General features: G+C 39.5%; 2 protein-coding genes across 2 annotated transcripts in view; both read right to left on the minus strand.

Annotated features, from left to right (window-relative positions):
* The window catches only part of LOC148327320 (guanine nucleotide-binding protein G(i) subunit alpha-2), a 37,820-nt gene extending 23,545 nt beyond the window's left edge, over positions 1 to 14,275 (minus strand). Inside the window, exons 1-2 of the mRNA XM_088308221.1 lie at positions 12,602 to 14,275; positions 12,296 to 12,462 (exon numbers count right to left, since the gene is read on the minus strand). Coding sequence (XP_088164347.1) covers positions 12,296 to 12,462; positions 12,602 to 12,612 — 178 coding nt within the window. The 5' untranslated portion in view covers positions 12,613 to 14,275. The remainder of the gene's footprint in view (positions 1 to 12,295; positions 12,463 to 12,601) is intronic.
* Positions 14,276 to 14,421: 146 nt separating this feature from the next.
* Positions 14,422 to 22,155, minus strand: LOC148327321 (serine protease 1-like). Its single transcript, XM_088308222.1, has 6 exons — positions 22,011 to 22,155; positions 20,030 to 20,050; positions 17,766 to 17,928; positions 16,763 to 17,031; positions 16,472 to 16,611; positions 14,422 to 15,628 (listed from the first exon to the last, which is right to left on the minus strand). The coding sequence occupies exons 1-6, from the start codon at positions 22,057 to 22,059 to the stop codon at positions 15,344 to 15,346; spliced, it is 927 nt and encodes a 308-aa protein (XP_088164348.1). The 5' UTR covers positions 22,060 to 22,155; the 3' UTR covers positions 14,422 to 15,343.
* Positions 22,156 to 22,694: the final 539 nt, after the last annotated feature.

A 22,694-nucleotide genomic window follows, 5' to 3' on the forward strand; every position in this document is an offset into this window, starting at 1 on the left:
GAATAGAAAATGGACGGCTGGATGGATCGTGATAAATAGCAACCACTTATCCCTCTATATTTCTGGAGTCATACACGTGTACATTTGGAGAAAAAAAAAAGCGCTCATGTTCGTCATCAATGGCCAATCTCCCGCTGACAATTTGATTGGGATGAGTGAAGATCCATTACAGCTGCGATAATGTGATCACAATGCACACCAATGATTACATCGGAGCCCCCTGTTGGGACTACGTGACTCATTCTGCTGCCCGACCACATTCAGGAAGCCCTGACCTGCCTATAGAAATGCAAATGATTCAATGTCATAAATAGAGCCTTGATATCAGTAGTAATTGTCGTATTATAGTTAACGATGTTGTGTATTAGACTCAACATTTCCGTATTGTCGTACCTGTCCATGCATTCAAAATATTTCTTAAAGTCAACATGGTATGTTGTCAAGCCTAATATTTTGTGATTTTTATTCTTTAATCTTATTTACGGGAGCCATACGTTCGCTGCGCTACTTTGATGAAAACAAAGATCCATATAATGCATTCTCTATAATCCATGCAGGTGGGTGGTGCAAGCAGGCATCATATGCAGAGTGGGCAGCAAAAGGAGAAATGTGGTACACGCTTGAGCGTAGTATAGAGTACGTTATATCGTCTGGAGTGGTAAAGTAGGTCATCAGTTGTGCAGGGAAAGAAGATGAGCTCCACCGCCGGTCTCTGCATCGAAGCAGACTGCGTTGAGTGTACGCAATGTTTAATCCCTTTGTTCTGTTTGCTCACCAGGCTCCATCTACATGGGATGTACGTGACCTGGCTGCTTAATTTGCACCTTGCAATTCAATATGCAGCTTAAAGCCACTGCAGTAACAATTAAAACAATGTTGGTTTTTTTGGGGGGCGGGGGTCTTTTTTTAATGCAGCATTGTGACTGGTGGGATTCATGAAGGGGGTTAAAAAAGTAATTGTGAGTTGGAACAACTTTAGAAAATAAAATTATTGGCATTTATGGCAACAATGTTAAATAGCACAACAGCAAAATATTCATAATTGAATATTTTGTAAACTACCCCAACTTCAAATTTTTATCATAGTTTGCTGCCTTAAATTTTTGAGTTCACATAACTTTTTAAAAAAAAAAAAAAATTTACATTGCATAACCAGCACAAACTGGCAGAGAAACTCCTGCATTATTATCCGTAAAATATTGGATGTCATCCACCCATTTTCGATTGCACATGTCACGATTAGGGTTGACAGGTGAGCTGGAGTCTATCTGGTGCACACCCAAGTCGCTTTGCCAACCAAATTTCTTTTTTACTCCATTTGTAGTTAACATACAGAGACGACATGACAACCTATGTAGAAAATATGAAACCAAAATGATGTGAGTATTTAATTGGCTCTTCCTGCAGCGTCGGCATGGAGCTGCCAATTGACAGATTCAGGTGACTATCTTCGAAAAAGGCTCCGGTGCACATAATTAGAACCGCAACCTGAGCAGCTGTAACATGACATGCATGCAAAATGTGAGTTTGAATCAATCACCGATCCCTGCGGCTTTGCAGTGAGCTGAGCGGACTGCGGTATGTACTGGAGGTAGTGATGCGTCATTACTGTACAGTGCAATAAAGTCACGCTCACTTTACTGTGAATGCATTTGGACGAATCTTTCTCCACGGTTAATTCGGTTTCTAATGCACGCCTGAGGCCACTGGGTGGGTGTCACCGGCACTGCTCTTGACTGCTTCATCTCACCGAGCAACTTAATGACTCACCATTGGCAACTTCTCCTGCTCAGTGAACGGCGCACGTGCCGCGACACCAGACTGCGCTCTTTGTCTAATCCTTGTCATTTGGAAGAAGTCAGTGTTACTGGGATCAAAGTGAAACATGCCGCAAGTGGTGCCGAGTGGTCTCTTAGAAGCGGTTGATCCGGCAATGGCTGACATTTCAAGCGAGTGATTGGAGGAGCTGTCTGCTGCTTAATTGTAGTATATTTGAAACACAACCAGATATGGAGAAGTCTTCTCATTGTGTGAATGCAGCTAGACTTGAGCTAGGTCGTTGTAAAGTTATGACCTCGCTCTTGCTTGGCTTTCTAATGGCACTCAGTGGCACACACATCGAGCTGAATCCAATAAGGACCATCATGTCACACATTGTCACATGGGCCAGGAGGCAGAGCCGCGGCCAAGATAGTATAAGAGTAGAGATGTACAGATGAAAGCGTCTTCCGCATCTGGCATCCATTAAATAGTTCAAGTGAGAATATACAATCTGATGGTAGTATAATATTGGAAGCATTAAAAATAAAAAGATTGGGTGCAGGTTTGCTCAGAGGTTTAGAGTTGGTGCCATGACCCGGATTACATTTCTGTAACAGCAAATCAATGTATCGTAAATAATATTGAGTTGAAACTTTTAACTTTCAACTTAGTTTCATTGCTGGAATGACTCCAGTGTTGCGATTGGCGTCAAGGCTAGTGTGCGTTACCATGACTACGTACTGTTGCACATAAGTACAACGAGACGAGCAGGTCAAACGAATGCAAGCGCATCATATGACACATGCCACAGTCAAATGGACTTAAAGCCTCACGTTCTCCCTTGCTACAGGTGTAATTAGACCTCCTTGATATGCTCCTCAAATGACTCACATCGGAGTTTAACAGCTCAATTGTGTTGTGCGTCATGCGACGTGTCAGAAGTTGCCAAGCGTGCACTATTCATCTCTGAGGGAAATCAATACGCACTTTGCCTTGCGGGAGTCCCAATGAATCACGCTAATCAAGTGAATGTGTATTGTTAATCGATGACAACACTTGACATGCTCTTCGGAAAAGCGGAAAAACTGATTCAGCACTAAGGAAAAGAAGTTGTAGCGTGGCACGGGTCTGCTTTGAAGTACAGTAGCTCAAGAATCCAAACTGAGGTCTGTAGTGTACTCCACAATCTTGCCACAATCAACAATCAACTGCACAGTGTCCTGTTTCATGCAACTGAGCCACTGCTCATCCAGCCTCCAAAAGCCAAACTGCTTGCGCGCAGACATACTTTCCAACATTTGGCAGCTCTGAAAAATGACTGTGTTGTGTAATTTCACACCTGAGTGCTCCGGTACTCACACAGACCCATTCATTTCTATACAAGCAATTCAAGTGCATTTTCCATAATATGACTACTTTAAATTTGCAGTCATACCGGTAAATGGTGCAGGTATTTTAACGCATATGTGACAAAATATTATTTAGACCGGCAATGTTGTCAGCAACGACACACGTTTTGTTTTTTTGTTTTTTTTTATGAAAAAAAAAAATCATTGTTCTCTACTAAAAGATCATGACCTGTACAATCCGAAAAATAAACATTGAGTAGAAACAGACACAAAATTAAATGCATAGTTTCCAGATATAAACCCACGCAAAATACGTATAAGCATATACCATATTAAAAAAAGGTACATTGGTACATGTGACAAGAACAATATACAGTACACTGGACAAAAAAAGAAATTGCAATACTTTTGTGAAAATGAGCTGAACTCGGAAAAGTTTTGTCTGTACACAAAATAGTATCAATTACAGCTCACAACTCTTACGAAATCTATGCGAGAGAGCACTTTTCCTTAGCCAAGATAATTTATCAAGGTGAATACAATACAAAGAAAGTGACCTTTTATTGTGGGCAGCCCATGGCACACCTGTGCACAAGGGCACTGCCGGCAACTTTGGACCCCATAAAAAAAATAAAAATAATACATCAGACTGCCCCCCCACCACAGCCAGAAAATTTTGACACATTTTTACATTACACTATGCAATTTATTGATATTTTTGACTCGTCCCATATTTGTAAAAATAATATGACAGTTACTTGTTAGCGTAAGCACTCAAAATATAAGGAAATTCAATTATTTGCCGCAAGACTGAATATATCCCAAAATCATCTCTTTCTTTAAACAAATGAACATAAACTCCTCAAGATTAATGACCAGAAAATTAAAAGCTTAAATACTAAATAATCACCTTCATAAAAATGAAATGCAATTATAATCTGTGGATAAAAAAAATTAAATCTCCGCAAACACCACCAAAAACTAAATGGCCAATTGCCTTTTATGATTTATTGTAATGAAGAGGGGGAGGCATTGAGAACGTTTCCGAAACAAATACTCTTACAGTTGCCACCATTGCTTTGTAAATTAAATAGATGGCTAATTGTACGTTTATTACTGAGTGTGATATTATTCTGTAAGGATTATAATTTTATGGGCCCCTGTCGATCATGCTAGCAATATTCATGCCGTTTGATAAGTACCTTGACATGCTGGGATTACCTCAGCAAAGGAGAAGTGCTCATTATTAAGATAATTGAAAATGAAATCAAAAGTGGATATTTTTCTTCAGGATAGTTTTTGCCTGCAACTCTCGTATTGGATGTCATTCAGAAAGAAGTGTTTTTTTTCTGTCAAACAGTAAAACTGTCCCTAGAAGGTCTGTGCAGCGCACAAAAAAAAAAAAAGAAGAAGGCCATTACGATGTGACAGACGTAGCACGGCATCCCATCTGAAGGCGACGCCGCTTTAATCTTTCAGATGGTTGAATGCATTAAACAGCGAAGTGTGCCTCTGAGGTTGGGTTCAAAAATTGGATACGATTCATTTCCCACAGATCAAACCAAATATATATTTTTTTAGGCCACGGAAATCTCGCTGCCTGTCCAAGCGCGAGGAAATTGATGTTTCATTACCGCTGACCTGATGCCTCATCTTCAGGGAGACAAACGGGGCTGTTGCACCACATTCACTTGTAGAGCGTGTTTAATTGTTGCTATATGAAGGTGCGACCTCATTCGTTAACAGCTTTCCCTGCTCTCCGAGGAATCGGTGGGAAGAAATACGGAGGTAGATAATGTTTTTTTTTCTCAGTTGTAAAATGTGTAGAAACTTGCAGACACCGAAATGCTCTCATCCAATGCGGCAGTGGATTGACTGTCACCCTCGCAAAAGCCTCTATCTATCTCTTCAAACTGCAACTCTGTTGACTTCCAGAAACTGGATTATTTAACAGTGACAAGACAAAGGTGAAGCTACTGAAATAACACGGTGCTGAGACACAAGTGTTGTTTCCAAATAAATCTTAATCTGAGCCACCACTATTAAGAAACAATACAATAAATGGACACTTCATTAGGTACACCTGCAAAAGTTCTCTTATCCAATAGAAATACTCTGCTTTCATGATCATAATCATACCAAGATGCCAAAAATATTGTTTACACTGTCATCGTTACATCACGAATAATCTTTCACCCAGTTCTTGTATTGAATTTTATTAGTGTTTTCCCCAGAATGTACAAGAGCAGGATAATGCTCTTAATTCCAGTTCAACAAATGAAACGAGGAGATTTGAGCTAATCCAATTATGTGTAATAATATATTCCATGGATTTCGTTTTTCTGCATTTATGATTATAGAGAGCAGCTCGTGGAAAAGTCCAAGTTGGACGGGATGCAAAAACATGATCTCAATCAGCTTGATCAGTGAGTTTTTTGTTTGCCTGCTTTTTTTAAATACTATTTGCAATTAAATGCAATTTAAATTCAAATACTGTACTATATTAGCTGTACATATTTAGCACATCAGCTCAGAACAAAACACCCTGTTCAAGGTACCACTGGACCTTGCAGACCTCCACTAATGGAGTGTGGTGCTTGTGGGCAGCTAAATGTACTATATACATTTTGAGAATAGTTTAGAAAAGACAAATGCCTGTAAAAATGACTGTTTAATCGTATTCAAGGATCAAAGAAAGCTATTAGAACAGTCATTGCATTAAAATGAGATAGCTAGCTAGCTAGCTAGCTAGATTGCTAGCTAGATAGCAATCTAGCTCGCTATCTAGCTAAATAGATAGATAGATAGATAGATAGATAGATAGACTTCCCTTCGTAACAGCAGATAACTGATAGCTTTCCAATCACGTTGCCCTATTTTTACCATCCTAATCACACAGTTTTGTAAGTGTCTGGCACCCTCTTTTTCGTCATTCATCACAATCCGCCATCCAACTGAGAATTTTCTTTTTCGACAGAAACAAACTCCATCAAGCGCCTCCACCACCGCCTGACTTTGGAGTCAAGTGCAATTATGCAGATAGATTGGAGTCAATAGTGGGAGCATCTTGATGACTACTCGTCCTAAAAAGACTTTGCCACTCATGCGCTCTTCATAGAAGACAAGAGAAGTGTGATGTGAAAGAACTAGCAGGAAAATAAGGTGATATTAGACGGCATCCTGAATTATGAATGCCGCTGATAATGGGAGTGTGACTGTAAAATGAAAGATGAGGAAGGATCCAATTAGGCGGAACCCTGTGGAGGAAGCGTTTGGAAGTAATGGTGGTTCACATGAAGGCCTCTGGACTTTATACACTCCAAAGCTGCAATGAATGGTTTTCATGTTTTTCCAGTTTGTTTCAAATTAGTTCTTCCCCTCGTCTTACGCTGAATTTGAGACTTCTGGGGACTTGGAAATAAAAGTATTACCGAAAAAGAAATCATAGAATGTATTTTAATGTCCTCTGACTACAGCTCTGATAATTATCTCTAAATGCTTCTCAAGGCCTGAAGGCCAGAAGATATTTGCATTTGTCCAGCCTGTATGTTTGATCTCAACTTAGAGTTTCATAGCCCTTCTCGTTAACGAATGTTGAAAATTTCTGACTTCCCAGTTTTCTGCATCGCAGTATTTTTGCTTGTTCTCGACATTCAAACGAGTAGTTTCCGGGTGGTCCTTTACTTGCAGTTTAAATGTGTGGCCAGCACCATTGTGGATCCAGCCGTTGTGAGGAAAAAGCCAATAGCAGAGGTGGGAGTCTGATTTGATTATGATGCAACGTCGTCTACACAGTCAACTGGAAGAAGAAAATGCAGCAAGGGGTTGAACCTACTAGTCGACTAGTAGACTAGTAGAAGTGATGCCTTTACCACTGTGTGAATTTTTTTTAATTGCCAGTCATGCGTTTCTGCATTAACAACATGAAACAGGAGATTAGTCCTAAATATACTAAATATGTAATGGAAATCATGCACTGTAGACAGAATAAAACCATAAAAATGACTAATAACCAATGTTTACATAGTTTATTTAGGATTTAGGATGCTTGCGGTGTTTATCATGCTTTCACTGAAAAACAAAAACAACACCCCCGCCGTCCCACATTTTGATCTGGACGCCCTGCTCCCTTAGCCTCAGGAGAGAAAATCATCAATTTAGCGTTGGCTACCAAAAAAATCTGACGTTATTCAACCCTTATCGAGGAAGACGTTTACAAACACAAATTTCAAGTATGTCTGCCAGAATGAGTTTTCAACACGGTCGTTCAGAACAGTGCAAGGTTGGAGCATCCCAAGAATAGACGAGTTCGGTGCAAGTCACCATGCTTAGAAATCACAATAATACAGTAGGTACAAATCTTACCCTGCCACTTCAGCAAATGAACTATTTGACTACTCATTCGCTTCACTCTTTACTCATTCACTAGCAGCCCAGGTGAAAAGAATGCAGTTTTTGACGTCTATATCCATCAATGGCAGTGAATGAGTTAAGAATGGAACTTTTCATTGTAGGGTCAGTTTTATATTCCAAAACAGTCCAGCAAGAAACTCCAAAAACCAAACATCAGTCGGCACAAGACAACCAATAACTAATAACTCTTAACTATTAAGAATAGTGACAGTCGCCTGGACGACGGCAGGGTGACGTTACAGTATAGCGGTGCAGGGTTCGATTCCGGCTCCGGTCTTCTTGTGTGGAGTTTGGATATCCTCCCCGTGCCTGCGTGTGTTTTCTCCAGTTTCCTCCCCCTTTCCGAAAAAATGCATGTTTGGTTGATTGTACACTCTAAATTGCCCCTAGATAGGTGTGATTGTGAGAGCGGATGGTTGTTCATCTCTGTGTACCCTGCGATTGGCTGGCAACCAGTCCAGGGTGTACCCCGCCTCCTGCCTGATGACAGCTGATAAAGGCTCCAGCACGCCCACGACCCTTGTGAGGAAAAGCGGCTCAGACAATGGATGGATGGACAGTCTCCTGGATTTAATTTTGTGTGCCTGCTGCAATTGTATTTGAAGTGAGACTGCGAGCAGTAAGAAAACAGGCCACTGCAGCAAAGTGGACTTTGGGGAATACTGTGACGCAACTGCATCCAGGGTAAAGGAACAACCACAATAGCAAAAGTGTGTACAATCGCAGTTTACATTTATGTACTGCTCAACAGAAATGGTCGCTGTTAAGTATCAGCATTGGATTTTCTAGTCTAAAATATATGTTGAAATTATTTCTTCATCCCTCACTATGTATTGGTCAAGCCTCCCCACCTTGAAAATCCTGGCGTCTGTTAGAGCCACGTCGCACAATTTAAATAAGGTATTCTTTTGTTCCCTTCTATGAAAAATATGTTTCTTCAACGCCAACCCGTTTATCTAATATATGTTAGCATCTGTTGTGTTGCCTCAACAACACAACCATCAACCGTGACGCTAGATAATGAGGAATAAAAAACATTAAAGTAGCCAAATCCTAGATTAAAAATTCTAGTAGGATTCGATTGCTTAGTAGTGTGTAACGATACTGCAGGAGATCTGTCAGCATTTTATTATTGCGGGCTGGGAGAAAGGGGCTTTACTGATTTTATTAAAACATGTAAATGTAAAACATTGCTTCGGTAAATCTGTTGACGCGGGTCACATTTTAGCCGGAGTGCGTCAAATTAAACCCGCCTGGATGTGCACGGTGCTTCATCTGAGACAACTTCAATGTCGTAAACAAAAGTCAACATGTAAGTAGAAAATGTCATCTCTTAAGAATGCCTCGTACGGAAACCAAAAAGAATTTATCGACAAAGAATAAGCGATTTTGATGAGAGACATGACTGTCGAACTTGTCAGTTTGTGGGGACACTGAGAAATGAGCCATGTCGGTGAACGCATATTATTATCATCATGTGCCCTGAGTGGTATTTATTATATAACAATAAAGTACAACCATGGATACTTTCCAGTTGAAAAAATGTAGACTGCAATCCTTGCTGTGAAGGAACCTACTCCAAATAGGTTCTGGCCTCAATTCAATTGAAATAATTAAAAATGAGGAAAGTAGCAAAACATCCTTCAAGCAAGGTGGCTTGTCAGACTCGAAGGCGCAGATATATTGGCTCGTCCCTACCCTAAAGCTAAATGGATGCTGCATGATTAGGCTCTTTTCTTGGCTACAATGTGCAACCTATCTTTCTGTTCTCACGCTGAAAAAGGCAACACACAGAGATACAGAATTTGCCATACATTTTCATTTATAGCTTTGACATTTCTGAAAAAAAATTACTTTTAACTTTATTACCTATAAATATTACTAATTACTGCGTATTACTAAATTACATACATTATTTTATTTTTGTTATTAATATGAAAACGTGATATGTTAGAAAAAAAAATTAAGGCTGATTAAAAAAATTATCTAGAAAGGTTTACTTGCATCTCTGATGTTTGTGGTTTTGGGGAATTAGTTAAGCATACTCAATTAGTATTAGTTCAGCATACTTAACCATAACACATCAAATAAAAAACTTCTATTACTATGAAGACAAAAAAACAAGTCTTCCAAAGGTGTAATGTGAACTTATTTGCCTCAGCACCTTAAAAAAAAAACTCTGCCATAGAATTGATCACAAGTAGCTTAACTGAAACTGGAATATATGTTGCAAAATTCAAAAACACAAGATTAAACCTCAAGAGGATTGCTGATTTGAGGCCTCGTGTTTGAGAGTGCATGGCCAATATTCATCTTTTGGGGTAGGTGTTGACAAAAAAATAAATTAATTAAAAAAATAAATAAATACGGTTCTGAAACCTCTCTGTAATGCTAGTTAGCTTCACTTAATGTGCACCAATGTTGACTCATCGTTTATATCCGGTTGCTGTTTCTGGTTCACAATCAGCTGCAAACTACATCATTGCGATGACAGAACTTTCAAGGGTGGAAAAAAAAAAACAACTAAGAAAGAAAGATGCTTCCCGCACTCATTAGTCAGTGGTCACTATGGAATGACTCATCATCTCTTTGCCAGAGCTAATGTGCATCCTCTCGCACACCGCGCTGACAAATATAACAATTATGACGGGCACTGGGTGTCCTTAAATCAACCCCAAAATGGACAGACAACAGAGATAACTTTTAGGAACTCATGGGAATATTTTGTTCATGGGACAATTTGAACGTTACCATGCAGAGTGCCCTGTGATCACAAATATGAGGGTCAATATCACGTTAATATTTGTGAAGTCTGCCGTGTAAATCAGTCACCTGATAATCGGCCGACAATCAAGTTGGCTGTGTTCACTTCCACAACGGCGCAAACGCCCATTTCTAATTGAACCCGTCTACAAAAATATCAAAAAAAAGAAAACTCCACCTATGTGCACAGTTAGACTTCACTTTGTACTAGACTTGCAGAGAGCATGAAAATAGGGCCGTACATCTCCACAGTACAGTGCTACATAGTTCCCGGTCTTTGCATGTCTTAAGAAATAATTTAAAAATATATATAACATAGATAGAAACAAAAGGATAATTTCACGTTAAGGGGTCTTTAATGCGCTCGTCCCATCATTTACCATCTGCTGCTTTTACTGAAGGAAAAGATGCAACAGTCTCCAAACTGGCAAGCAACGTCAGGCAGCATTTTATCAGTTTTACGCACGTTTACAGTACGCTTCTGCAGCATTCAGTTCAGTGCTGAAATTGCCCACCTAGCACAATATGTTCATGGTGCTTATTCAAGCTTTCACACACAGGTTGGAGCAATGACATGCTGGTGTGGGTCTGGTAGAGTACACGCAAATACACACACTCACACACACACACCCCACACACACACACACTTGCTGGCCTTTCTTATTGACTTGTCAGCTGACTAGCCATCCTGCAGCTCTCCATCCTGGCTTGCGTTAACAGCTTGTCACAGCAAGATGACACACGTCCTGCCTCACACACGCGAACGAAGCATCCTCCCACTCGGCAACACACATATGCACACAAGGAGCTGTACAATATAAGCTAAACGAGGTGAATGCAATCTGCACTCATCTAGAGCACAAGGCTAATTATTGTACTACTTCAAGTTTTACCTTTTCCAGAGCCAAAAATAAGCAGGTAGGTGTGTAAGCTAGGTCAATGGTAATTGGTTCAAAAGAACATTTGAAAGTACAAGGCACTTGTAATTGCGGTATTAGTGTGATGATGATGTGATTGTAGTTTGCAGAGATGTGCTACTAAACTGTATACATGGAGCTGTTTTGAACATGTTAACCTTATAGAGCAAGGGTGAGAAATGTATGGCCTAAAAATGTCCTTCATTAGTCCCACAATGGGGAAATTTGAGGACCACATATGGCCTGCACAGATCTTTAATTCGGCCCAGAGCATTTCCTTTGATGAGTTATGAAAAAATGTTGCATTTTTTTCATTTTAATGAACATTTTCCTCCCAAAAAATTGATGACTAAAAATGTCTTATTTTGTTTTCTATTCATATATTTTAATTTATTTAATGATTGGTTGCAAATAGTATTGATTTTTTTTAGTCAAATAAAAAATACACATACATTTAAATGTATTAATTTTAATAATTACAAACAGTAAAATGAACAACTGAAAACATATGCAAATTGTCTAATTAAAATGTATTTACACATTGTACTTTATTTATGTCATTAAATAATTTTGAATTAAAAAATGTTTAATTAATTTTTTATTTTAATTTATAATTTAAAATTTTAATGCGTTCAATAATGATTTAAATGATTTATTTCAAAAATGAAACGAAAATGTTTGAAACAAAATTAAAATCACGTGATCAAATATTCATTTCTTACTATTGAATAATTTATTGGTGAATTATTTATCATCAGAAATATACATTTTTTATTTCTTTTTCAGGTCTGTGCAACAAATATTTGCCCATCTCTGTGATCGACTCTCGAGCAATAGGAGAGTTTTATTAAATTATTGAAACCATCTGTCGGTGTGATTGATAGTGTCATGAGGGCGCAAAATGAGCATGAGTGACACTGTCAAGTTGTCAATCAAAACTGGGCATCGTTATTTTTGGAAGGACATTTTTAGTGACACCGATTATTCGACTGAGGTGTACCTAATCCTGTGACCAGTAAGTGTTTCTTTGCTTGCCAAATGATCATCGAGCTCCATTGAACCAAATCGTTGGAGCACAAAACCGAGGCATACCTAAAAGGAGCAGCTTGACTTCTCTGGCCGCCTTCTCCCCGTCTTCTCGGAGGTTCTTGTCGATCATTTTGGACCTCTCCGCGGCCGCCTTGTCCTCCGCACTCACCGTGCAGCCCATGGCTCCAAGACAGGGCAGCGCCAAACCTTTCGCCCGGCAAAAAGGCTCTCTAAAGAAACAAAAAAACCAGCGGTAAGGTTTAAAAAATGTTTGGGAGGGAAATCCAATGGGAAAGGGTGAAAAAAAAGTCAGTATCTCCAGATGAATGGCAGCTTAAATGGTTCCGGATCATGTGTGTTGACTGTTACCGGTGGTCCATTTCCAAACAATCAGAACCGCGCGTGCTGCTCGCGTCCACCAAGCAGCTGAAATGTTCTCGCCTGAGTCCAGCTCGCCGCTTCTCCCATCCCAGATGCGACCTGTCTGCTTCTTTCCTCGCGCTACGGTGGCCAAGAGAGCTCAAATGCGAGAGCACAAACCAAGAATCTGCTGTGGCCACATTTGATTGTCCTCAACCGACAGAACGGCCAGCAAACGAATTCATCGATGATTTTGTTTGATTTAATCAACTTAACTGTATTTTTAGAGCATACAAAAGACTGTACATGCAGTAAAAATCAGTCATAAAGTAAGGAATTAAATTAATCGTAGTTGTGTCATTTATTTTTAGGACTCTTCCAGTCCCACCATAATGAAAAAAAATGTTGTATGGTTGGCCTAATTGTTAATCAGAAACGACATAGCGGTTTAACGCCCCAAAGATACATTAAATGAGTATACAGCTTCACATACGCAGATAACAGGTGTGGTGAACAAATATTACCAATAGGTGTCACTATAAACCCATTAATGGTAATTGGTTTCAAACAATTCACGATTAATTACATAAAAGACAGTCATGCGCTTGGATAGACTACTTAGCAGCCGCCAAATATGGAACAATTACAGAAAATGGTGGGCACCGGTCCCATAACAAGGAAATAATGGCCAAATAGCCTGTATAATTATTTTTTTTCCTGTCGTTGGTATAAAAATTTTCCATTTGAGCAGAAAACAATATCTGTAAAAAATTCAAATATTAATTAATATTGTCCATGTTTATGTGGACCAACGAGCATTTGAAAGTTTTAGCTGCATTGTTTATTGAATTCAGCGCAGGTTCAGAAAGTAAATTTACCATTTAATATACTTAAGTCGTCCTAAAGTGTTCAAATGCACTTTACTACAAAGAGTTTAAGCCCTAAGTCAAATATATATCAAATGAATAAACAATAAGTAATTATTGGGAAAAACACCTAATGATGTCATCACGTCTCGTTTGTGCCAAACTGATGTCTAATAAAATGTCTAATGACTTGCAGTATGCGTTTAAAAAAAAATGTATGTAAAAACACAAGAATTAATTCTTTGAAATTAGGATTTCCAATAAGATGATGATTATGCTTTTGGAATTTCTGCCAAGGTTTTTACTTCAAACAATTTCGAATGAAGACGCAAAAAAGCTAAATTAAGGTGGCTTGACAAAAAGCAAAGCACAATCTAGTAGTTTCCAGAGGTTCAGTAATGACAACGAAAGTGGTACTGATGCCAGTGATGTCTGAACAAGTAAATGTTTCAGTCTGACATGGTCACAAAGACCGGGGGTTAAACTTCCAACCTCTCGATTGGAAGAAGACCACTCCACCACTGAGCCAAAAATATTCTTCAATCAAGCTGCATTTGCAAGGCAACTGATGCCTTAATGTGTTGTGAATGTAACTTGAGATATAACTGTTACATTTATAAATTAATCATGCATATTTTCAAAATAAATGCTTGAAAATTGTTGTGAAACGTTTCCTATTCAACTCAACTCTAATAAAAATTTAGTGTTTGTATATAGAGTTTATTTACTTCTCATTACTGATTTTGTATGAATGAAAAAAAAAAAAACAAAGCAGTCAAAACTTGGGATTTTTTTTAACCTGCTGAATTTGGCAGCGTTGCAAGTCAAATTTTCTAACGCAAAAAAGCAAATATGTTTGGAATGTGTTTTGTTTCCCCATTAGACTATTACTTATCTTGCACAGAGGAAAGACTGACGAAGCTGTAGATACTCTCAATTAAATCGTATAGAACAGTAACAAAATGTTTTCTCATAGATTTTAATCGCTGGATTTTCCTTTTTTTTGTACACAAAATTTTTAGATGAGAAAAAAATCATTCAACAAATTATTATTTTGTTAGACAAGAAAATGGATAAGAATTTCTCCTCATCTGCGCATTTGTGTTTTTTTTATGGAAAATTCAACATGCTGATGACTCTCCCTGTGACCCAAATTCGGCTGAAAGGTTGGAGAAACAATTGTGACAATGACAGAACAAACCCCAAAGACATGAATCCAAAGAAATAAACACTATTATTTGTTGAAACCACATATCCGAGAGAAGTTAAAACTTAAGTATCTCATGACACTGGTATAATATCAACACTAACATCGATTGATCCACACGACGCTAATTTGTGGGGTGGCGATTAGACATAAGATACTTAAAGAGAAACAACCCAAAGTCGAGTAATACAAATACTATTTGACATTGCGTAATAAGCATTAAAAAAAAAAAGCTTTCCTACATTCAAAAGTCTCACAGTGCAAGAGAATAGCTTCTTCCAGACCCCCAGATTGCAGCATTGGCAACAGTGCTTCAATTCAAGTTGACAACTTCACATGTAAATGTTGTGAATCAGTGCAAAACTTCGCTTGAGGTGAACTTGTGACATAGAAAAGTCACTTTGTCATGCTGAGCTTTGTGACTTCATATGTTTTGAACCTTTTAGCATGTAAAAATCAGGAAGTTCAATAAAAAGTCAAGTATTTAAAGCATATGTTACTGTTCATTTAGGATCAATTTACCCAAAAATAACCGAGTTAACCTAAGAGATAAAAATAATAATAATAATAATTAAATCTTCATTATACTCATTCAAATGAGTTTGCGGTCGCTGGCTTCTTGTAGCCACCACACTTTGATTTCGTTAGAATCCCTTCACTTGATGTTGGTAGTCCTCATCACATGAGCAACAGAGAGGCGAAGATTGTCGGCAAAAGAGTGAGCAGCAGATGAGCTGAGAGGAACACCGACGGAGCGACACTTGTCGTGGGTGTGCCAGGTACAAAGTCAACAAAGCCCGGCACGGCACCAGTGACGCGCTCCGTGATCCACGACTGGTACTGGGACACTCTGGCGTAGACTCCCGGGAAATTAGGCAAAGCACATCCTATTCCGAAGCTCACCACACCGGTTTGGACCCACCTCGTACCGTTCTTGCTCACCATCGGACCGCCTGAATCACCCTGCGAACATTGACACAATTGTGCACATGCGTTATTCTGCCATATTGAAAAATTTACCCATTCACTGCCATTAGCGTGTATAGAAGCCAAAACGTAAATTCATTTTACCTGGACTGGCAATGATATGTCTCTGCATATATGAGTTAAAAGAGTAAGTCCGATTTTTCCAAAGACTCCTCTCATAATCTACGTGCCAATTAAATGATACAATATGCTATATATAATATATTTAGAATTTAATATGTACTCGTGGCGATGGTTGTTGATCTATGTGTGCCCTGCGATTGGCTGGCAACCAGTTCAGGGTGTACCCCGCCTACTGCCCAAAGATAGCCTGGATAGGCACCAGCACCCCCGTGACTCTAGTGAGGAGAAGCGGTATGGATAATAGCTGGATGGATTAATGTACTCGTGGCTAGAAAGCAAAGTGTAAAGAGTCTCTGTCACTGAACTGCACAGGTGCCAAGGGGACGTCCAACAGTCATTCCTTTATCATCGACCTTTTCCTGTCTTTGTGGCAATGGGATTCTTCATTGACAATCATGCCATGTTTTTGCAGTTGACTAAAACTGAATACAGTGCAGCTTACTGTAAGCGGGGCCTAAAAACAGATTTTAATGATCAACCACTTGGTAAGGGTCACCATAATCAAATAATCTGTTAGCTACTTATTTTCAATAAAGATTACGATTAAGGACTTTTGGGGTGATAGTTGATGGTATATTTGCAGTTTACACCGTTAATAAAAGGTAATTACAAACACAAGAGGAAGTGAACAAATGTCCGATAATAAGTGGAGGCGATGCTGAAATATTCAATAAAAGGTGGCGCAAGCAGGGTCACCTGGCACGAGTCCTGCCCTCCTTCTGGAAGTCCAGCGCAGATCATGTTGTTGGTGATGATACCATATGCGGCATTGCAGTCACTGTTGGATATCACAGGAATGGTCACTTCCTGTAGATTCTGCGGCGACGGAAGTGGAACTGATGAGGCAAGACAGCAGTACGTTTAAAAATATGTATGATGGGACCAGAGTGAAAATCCACTCCAGTGTCACCCTCTAGCTGGAATATCACAATTGCATCAGGAATGTGTAAAGAATACAGTACAGAACATGGCTAGCTAAATATCTACCTCCGCTGCCGATTGTACCCCATCCAGTGATCCAGGATTCCGTTCCAGCTGGGACATCGCTGCCGGGGGCGGCGAGGCACACCGGATTGATGAAGTCGTTGAACTCAACGGGCGAGGACAGTCGCAACAAGGCAATGTCGTTGTCGTTGGTCGCAGTGTTGTAGTCCTCGTGGCGAATGAGCTGCGCCACAGTACGTACCTGCTCGTTGTTACTGGGGTTCTCCTGGGATTGGCGGCCCAGATAGACTTGCAGGTTACCGACGAACGAACTGTTAGCAAACACACATAACTCAGTCACATCATTTTGCTTCAATTCAATGGTTATTATGCTACTACTGCTGGTGTGTGCATTGGCCACCAGGGGGCAGTATAATACAGGCACACGGGTGTATACATGGAGACAGAGACTACCTACATCGCCACCGCCACATACATGCAATGCGTTAGCCCTCGTAAGTCTGGCACATAGTGAGGTCTAATTGTGCAAAGGAGCAGGGTATAAATTTTGGTATTTTCGCAAATGCACAGAGCTTAGAGCAGTTATAATCCCAAATCTGCGCCAATACTCAAGCACCCTTAGGTGAGTTTAGTTTACTTTCAACCATCACATTTCCGTCGCATTGATGACGTATCAAAGGAGACACCCTCAGTACACTAAAACGCTCAGCATGGCACAAATCCGTCGGCCAAATTCTCCACCACTCGAAAGCCAAAGGTTCGCCACCAGTGTTTTTTTTTTCTTGTTCACACTTCAATTGCAACAAGAAAAGTACAGGTGAACGTCTGCCAACTGCTTGGTGAGCATTTGTGACCTTGAACGAACACTCACAGTACATACTCGTCATTGTTCACCGCTCATGATTAGGTCTTGCACCGGCACAAAAATCAAGATATTTTGCTTCGAACGCCTGAGCACTCTTTTGCTGTCTACCAACACAGACGTTTGTAACATATTTCCCGCGATGAAAGGGGATTCACTTCTACTAAGTGGTGAGAGACTTACGTTGAGAAGCAGTGAGCCGCGCACAGCACCCATTGGTTGTTGATCAGCGACGCGCCACACGTGTGGAAGCCATTCCTGTGCAAGCTCCCCTGCCAGGGCCACGCCCCCTCAGGTGCTGTCTGACCGCCTACGATCCTCGTGTTGCGGGGCGCCATGCCGCATACTATCTCACGCACACACAAACGCACAAACACGGCATTTAGGATTTTGCATTAGCATTTTTACAGCAAACACAGTTTGACATGGAAAAAACATCATTAGGGTGAAGACTGCGATTTTATGGTACATAATTAGACAAAACTGTCATGTGTACCAGTTATTCAAGTGTAATTTTTAATAATTGCTCATTGCTTGGTGCTCAGGTACCAAGGGCTCCAATATGAAACAATGGAGTACCACGACTTTCAACAATCTCTTGCAAACAAAGGGGTGAGTGAACTATTTTTATTATTCAGAGCACACTGCAGGAATGTTTGATTGAAAGTATGTTTCATTTTGACTCGGATTTAAATTATATTGTTTATTTTTGGTCTCTCATGGCACACTCTTGGACCATATTTTCTGAGAACCACTAAACTAACAATGCCGCCACCAGGTCAACTTAAGTTGCCAATCACTAAGCACGTCTAACCTGAATGCTTTGATTTTTTTTTCACGTCTCTACTGCAACAAAAAAAAAAAAATGCCACGGTATATGGCGTATGCTTGTACCAATAAGTCTGGGAGAAGCGCAACATGAACATTTTATTTGAAAGAATGTGATTCTAAATTCTCTTTATAACATATACCTCCGAGTACTGTTCAAAGATTCGTCTGCATTCTGTCTACGAGGCTGCCTTAGTGTCCTATAAGAACCGCTCTCTGCTAATAGACTGACAATATTTCCGACTTTATGAGAAGTGTTCCTAAAAGTACTGTTAAGAAATGGCAACACCTTTACTTCAGATATGATTATCACGTTCATTTAGAAGTACCAGTGTTGTAGTAATGGGTAATCCAACACCATTACTGGTAAATAATGAAATGAGGCGTGTTATGCACTGATTACCAGTGATAATTGAACGGCTATTACCACACCTGGCTCAGGCAGCCTCATTCAGGAGGAGTGGAGCTGCAAATATACAGTGATGTTTTTTTTTTTTATTGTCCTTTTGTGGGTGGGGAGTGATGATAGACAAAAGTAATAATAATCATTTGCTAATGGGAGACAACACTGTTATGTTAGGACAATCAGTGCCGGAGTTCAGAGTTCAATACGCAGCCAACAGCCGCTCAAGAATACTGAAGGGGCCAAGTCAAAAACTGTCTTTGAGTCAACCCATATCCATTGTTACTGACTTTAATCTCGTGAAATGTCCGTCAGTGGCACGCCCCAGTTTGATTTATTGAAAGACTTGAAAGCGCTTTAACTGTTGTAGAAAGGATTTGGGGTTTTTTTCTTAGTTTTTTTTGGTGAAAAAAAAAAAATCTGAAGTAACGTATACCAATTGTTTGCAAGATGTCACAACGTTTTTTTTTTTTATGTGGCACTACACTGAGTTAAAAAGCATAGTAGTAACTTTTGATAGTTAAGAAAATACTTGAATAGGACCTACAGTCTACCAGTTCTGGTCAGAAGTCTAAGAAATATTTTAAATAAAGTACCTGTATATGCTGCTCGAGTCTTTGAAACCAGCACAAATTTGACGTACTCCACGTATTTTATGTTAATCAAAAAAGTAACGCAATAATTACTTTCTCTGGCAACTCATTACCTTTAAGTAGGAGTAATTCGGTTACAATTACTTTTTGAGGAAAGTAACTTATAAATTATAACAACTACGAGTGTGTAATTTTCCCAGCACTAAGTACTGTAGTACTAATCCCATTAATCACAGTACACTGCCAATTCTTTGAAAACAGTACACACACCCTTATCCCTGCTGGATGCCTCTCTATGACTCTCCCTCAAGCCAAGTAATTGAGGCAGAAGGCTGCCACACGCTAAGCCTCAGGCGGTTTGAGGTCTGCGTGAGGCATGTGGTTCAACACCTGCTCCGGAGTATAACTTCGGCTCCGAATTGCAGCATTATAACGAACGTGAAATTAAGAATGGCAAACCAGGATTTTCATTAGCATTCAAGATAACATTCTCTGACTTCATGTGGATATGTAAACACAAATTTGTGTATGGTACGCCTTACACGAATTCACACCCACTGACATGATGAATAAGCATGTTTCTTCAATATGTAAAATACAGTAGATTGGAAAATATAGCTCACCATCAAGCTGCGCAGAGCCACCTGCAGGAGAGAAAAATGTGAAATATTTGAGAATGCGGGAGAGGCTTTTCGGAAACGCATAACAGATATCAGCCGTGAATTCAAAATGAAAGAAAGATTCCGCTGACGAAAATCACAAGGCATCAGGAAGTGACACACATAATGGAAACCTAAACTGGTTTATCTGCATTGACGCCTTTGTTACTTCGTAATTGTTTTTAATGATTATTATTGGTGTACTTTTAATCTTGCAGTTTGAGATGACCTTAAATCAGGCATGGGCAAAATGCGGCCCGGGGGCCACATGCGGCCCTTTAAACGTTTTAATCCGGCCTGCCGAACTTGGAAAAAAAAATAAATGAATAAGCCATTTTAATGTTGTATTTTGTAAATGCTGTGGTTTTTCATATCGTATATTTTGTTGTAATGCTTTCGTTCACTTTTAGTTCAAATTAAATGTATTTTTTTTCTCCGATGAGATGAGGTTACCAAAACACTCCATCCATCTGCTCCTGGACCGGCCCCTCTGTCAAATTTTAGAACCCATTGTGGCCCGCCAATCACAAATTTTGTCCACCTCTGCCTTAAATCATCTTGACGAGAAGACCAAGAAAGACACAATTTGTCTCTCTCTGGATGGGCAACTGTCTAGTAAAGGTATTTCATTCATCACAATTATATTGTGAGTAACCATCTGTAAATGTCACATGAATGAGAAACAGTTGGTGGAGTGCCTATGGTCCCTTCCGGCTCGCGCGCTGTGAAGGAGATCACCTGTTCTAAAATCCAGCTAGTTTGGTGTCGAAGGAAATTAGACGCGTGTCGCAAAAGACCGAGTGCACTTAAAGTCGAACAAGAGGAAGTAAATCAGAAATACGGCACACAAGCGGCGCACAATAAACAGCTCATTTGACTATCACATTTGATAAAATTTTTTACCCCTCTTCGCCAAGTCGGGGCAAGGAGACTTTTTTTTTTTTTTTAATCTCTTAATCGCTACGTGTCAGCCGAGCAATTCATCTTCAGACTCGTCGATATTTTGAAGCAGATGCAATGCGTCTCTTCCGCTATCAGATTTTTTTTTTTTTTATAGATGGTGAGAAGCATTACTTAATGTAGCCGGCCCAAGGTTTTCTGGGGGAATCAGACCTAATATTTTCATGAAAAATATTTCCTGGAGGTTGAGCAGCAATTTTTTTGTATGTTTACATTTTCCAATGTGCGCCGGTTACAAACGGATTTTATCTATTCGCGGGCTGGCGCTCTCACCCACAAATAGCAAATTGCAATTTCACCATTCACCACTAGATGACAGACTTGGCTTAGTTGCGCTCGCATTGGGTCTTGCTAAAACATGAGTCGACTGAATGACGTTAGCGGATTTGGAATGACGCAATAATGTTAAAATTTTGGAGTGAGTTGATTTACAATGTACAATAACAAACAAACGCACGTATTTTCTCCATATTCAAAAGGTAATTTTTCCATACATCTGGTTTGCAATTGTGTGGTTCTATGTGTCACCCCAATAGTACTGAGGCCAAACAGTTATTTGATCATGATTTTCCAGTTAAATGTAGGTAATTCTTAAGCGGTACAAAAATGGATGTGGCTGAATGGATGGAACCTCACCTAACAAAAATAATCGTTAACATTGAGTAACATGCGAATAAAACATACCAATAAAATATATCCTCAACTTTTGGAATTTCACTTTTTCATATTGATTTATTTAAGGTGTTATAGTTTCACTTGTGTTGTCTCATAACTAAACATTAAAATATTTATTAATTGAGTGCAGTTTAGCTGATTCTTTTTCTAAGGCAAAAATCACACCTTTGTCTCAAGTCCAAATTGTCATTCAGTCAAATTGAGTTGGATATTGCTGTGAGACTTTTCCTATGTAACGACTACCTTGTCATTGACGCAATACACACACTCAGAATATACATAATAAAAGAGAAAATGAAGTAGAACTCACTAGGGACCAGGACGGCGAGGAGCAGGAAGGCGAGCCGACAGAATTCCATGTTGTGAATACAGGGAGTGCACAAGACAAGGAAGTCAAGAGTGTGCGTGAACGTAGGTACACCTCCCTTGTCAGCACGTATACGCCCATGAGGAAATCAATTTTCTCTGTCAGCAGGTGCACACACCTTGCGTGCCACGCAGCCCAATATAGTAGGCAATGTACGTAACCTGCCATTGCTCACACAATGGGTGGAAGACAATGGACAATACAAACAGGAGGCACTTTATCTATACTAAATTTAATTATACATATACATAGCTCAGATCAAGGCAAAAAAAAAAAAAAAAGATAATTGCCTGGAGGGTTATTCCGTTCTGCCAGTCGCTTTTGCTATAACAGCATTTCCTTTAATTCAAGCAGTTTGTTTTTGTCAAGTAAGAGGAGGAGAGCAGGTAAACAGGATAGTATGGTGGACTTCATTTAATAATTATTTAAAAAAAAAAAAAGGCAATCAAGGAACTGAGATAAGCAAAATCACTACAAATGTACAGAACCAGAATCAAAGTAACAAAATAAACACGAGGAAAACAGGACTAGACAAAAAACACAACAAGACTCAGCACGGATGAAGGACAAATGACATTGACAATAACAATGAATGGACAAGTACTGAAAAGAATCAGGGAACTAAAT

The sequence above is a fragment of the Idiotropiscis lumnitzeri genome, chromosome 11, assembly GCF_059441095.1.
Source record: "Idiotropiscis lumnitzeri isolate Australia: NSW breed Sydney's pygmy pipehorse chromosome 11, RoL_Ilum_1.0, whole genome shotgun sequence".
NCBI classification, from domain to species: Eukaryota; Metazoa; Chordata; class Actinopteri; order Syngnathiformes; family Syngnathidae; genus Idiotropiscis; species Idiotropiscis lumnitzeri.

Excerpts from the sequence above, each read along its gene's own strand:
- LOC148327321 (XM_088308222.1), bottom strand. The coding sequence starts at position 22,059 with ATGGAATTCTGTCGGCTCGCCTTCCTGCTCCTCGCCGTCCTGGTCCCT. Across the intron at positions 20,051-22,010 it reads CCTCGCCGTCCTGGTCCCTA|GTGGCTCTGCGCAGCTTGAT; the intron begins GTGAGTTCTACT and ends TCTCTCCTGCAG. Across the intron at positions 15,629-16,471 it reads GAGGGCAGGACTCGTGCCAG|GGTGATTCAGGCGGTCCGAT; the intron begins GTGACCCTGCTT and ends CAATGTTCGCAG.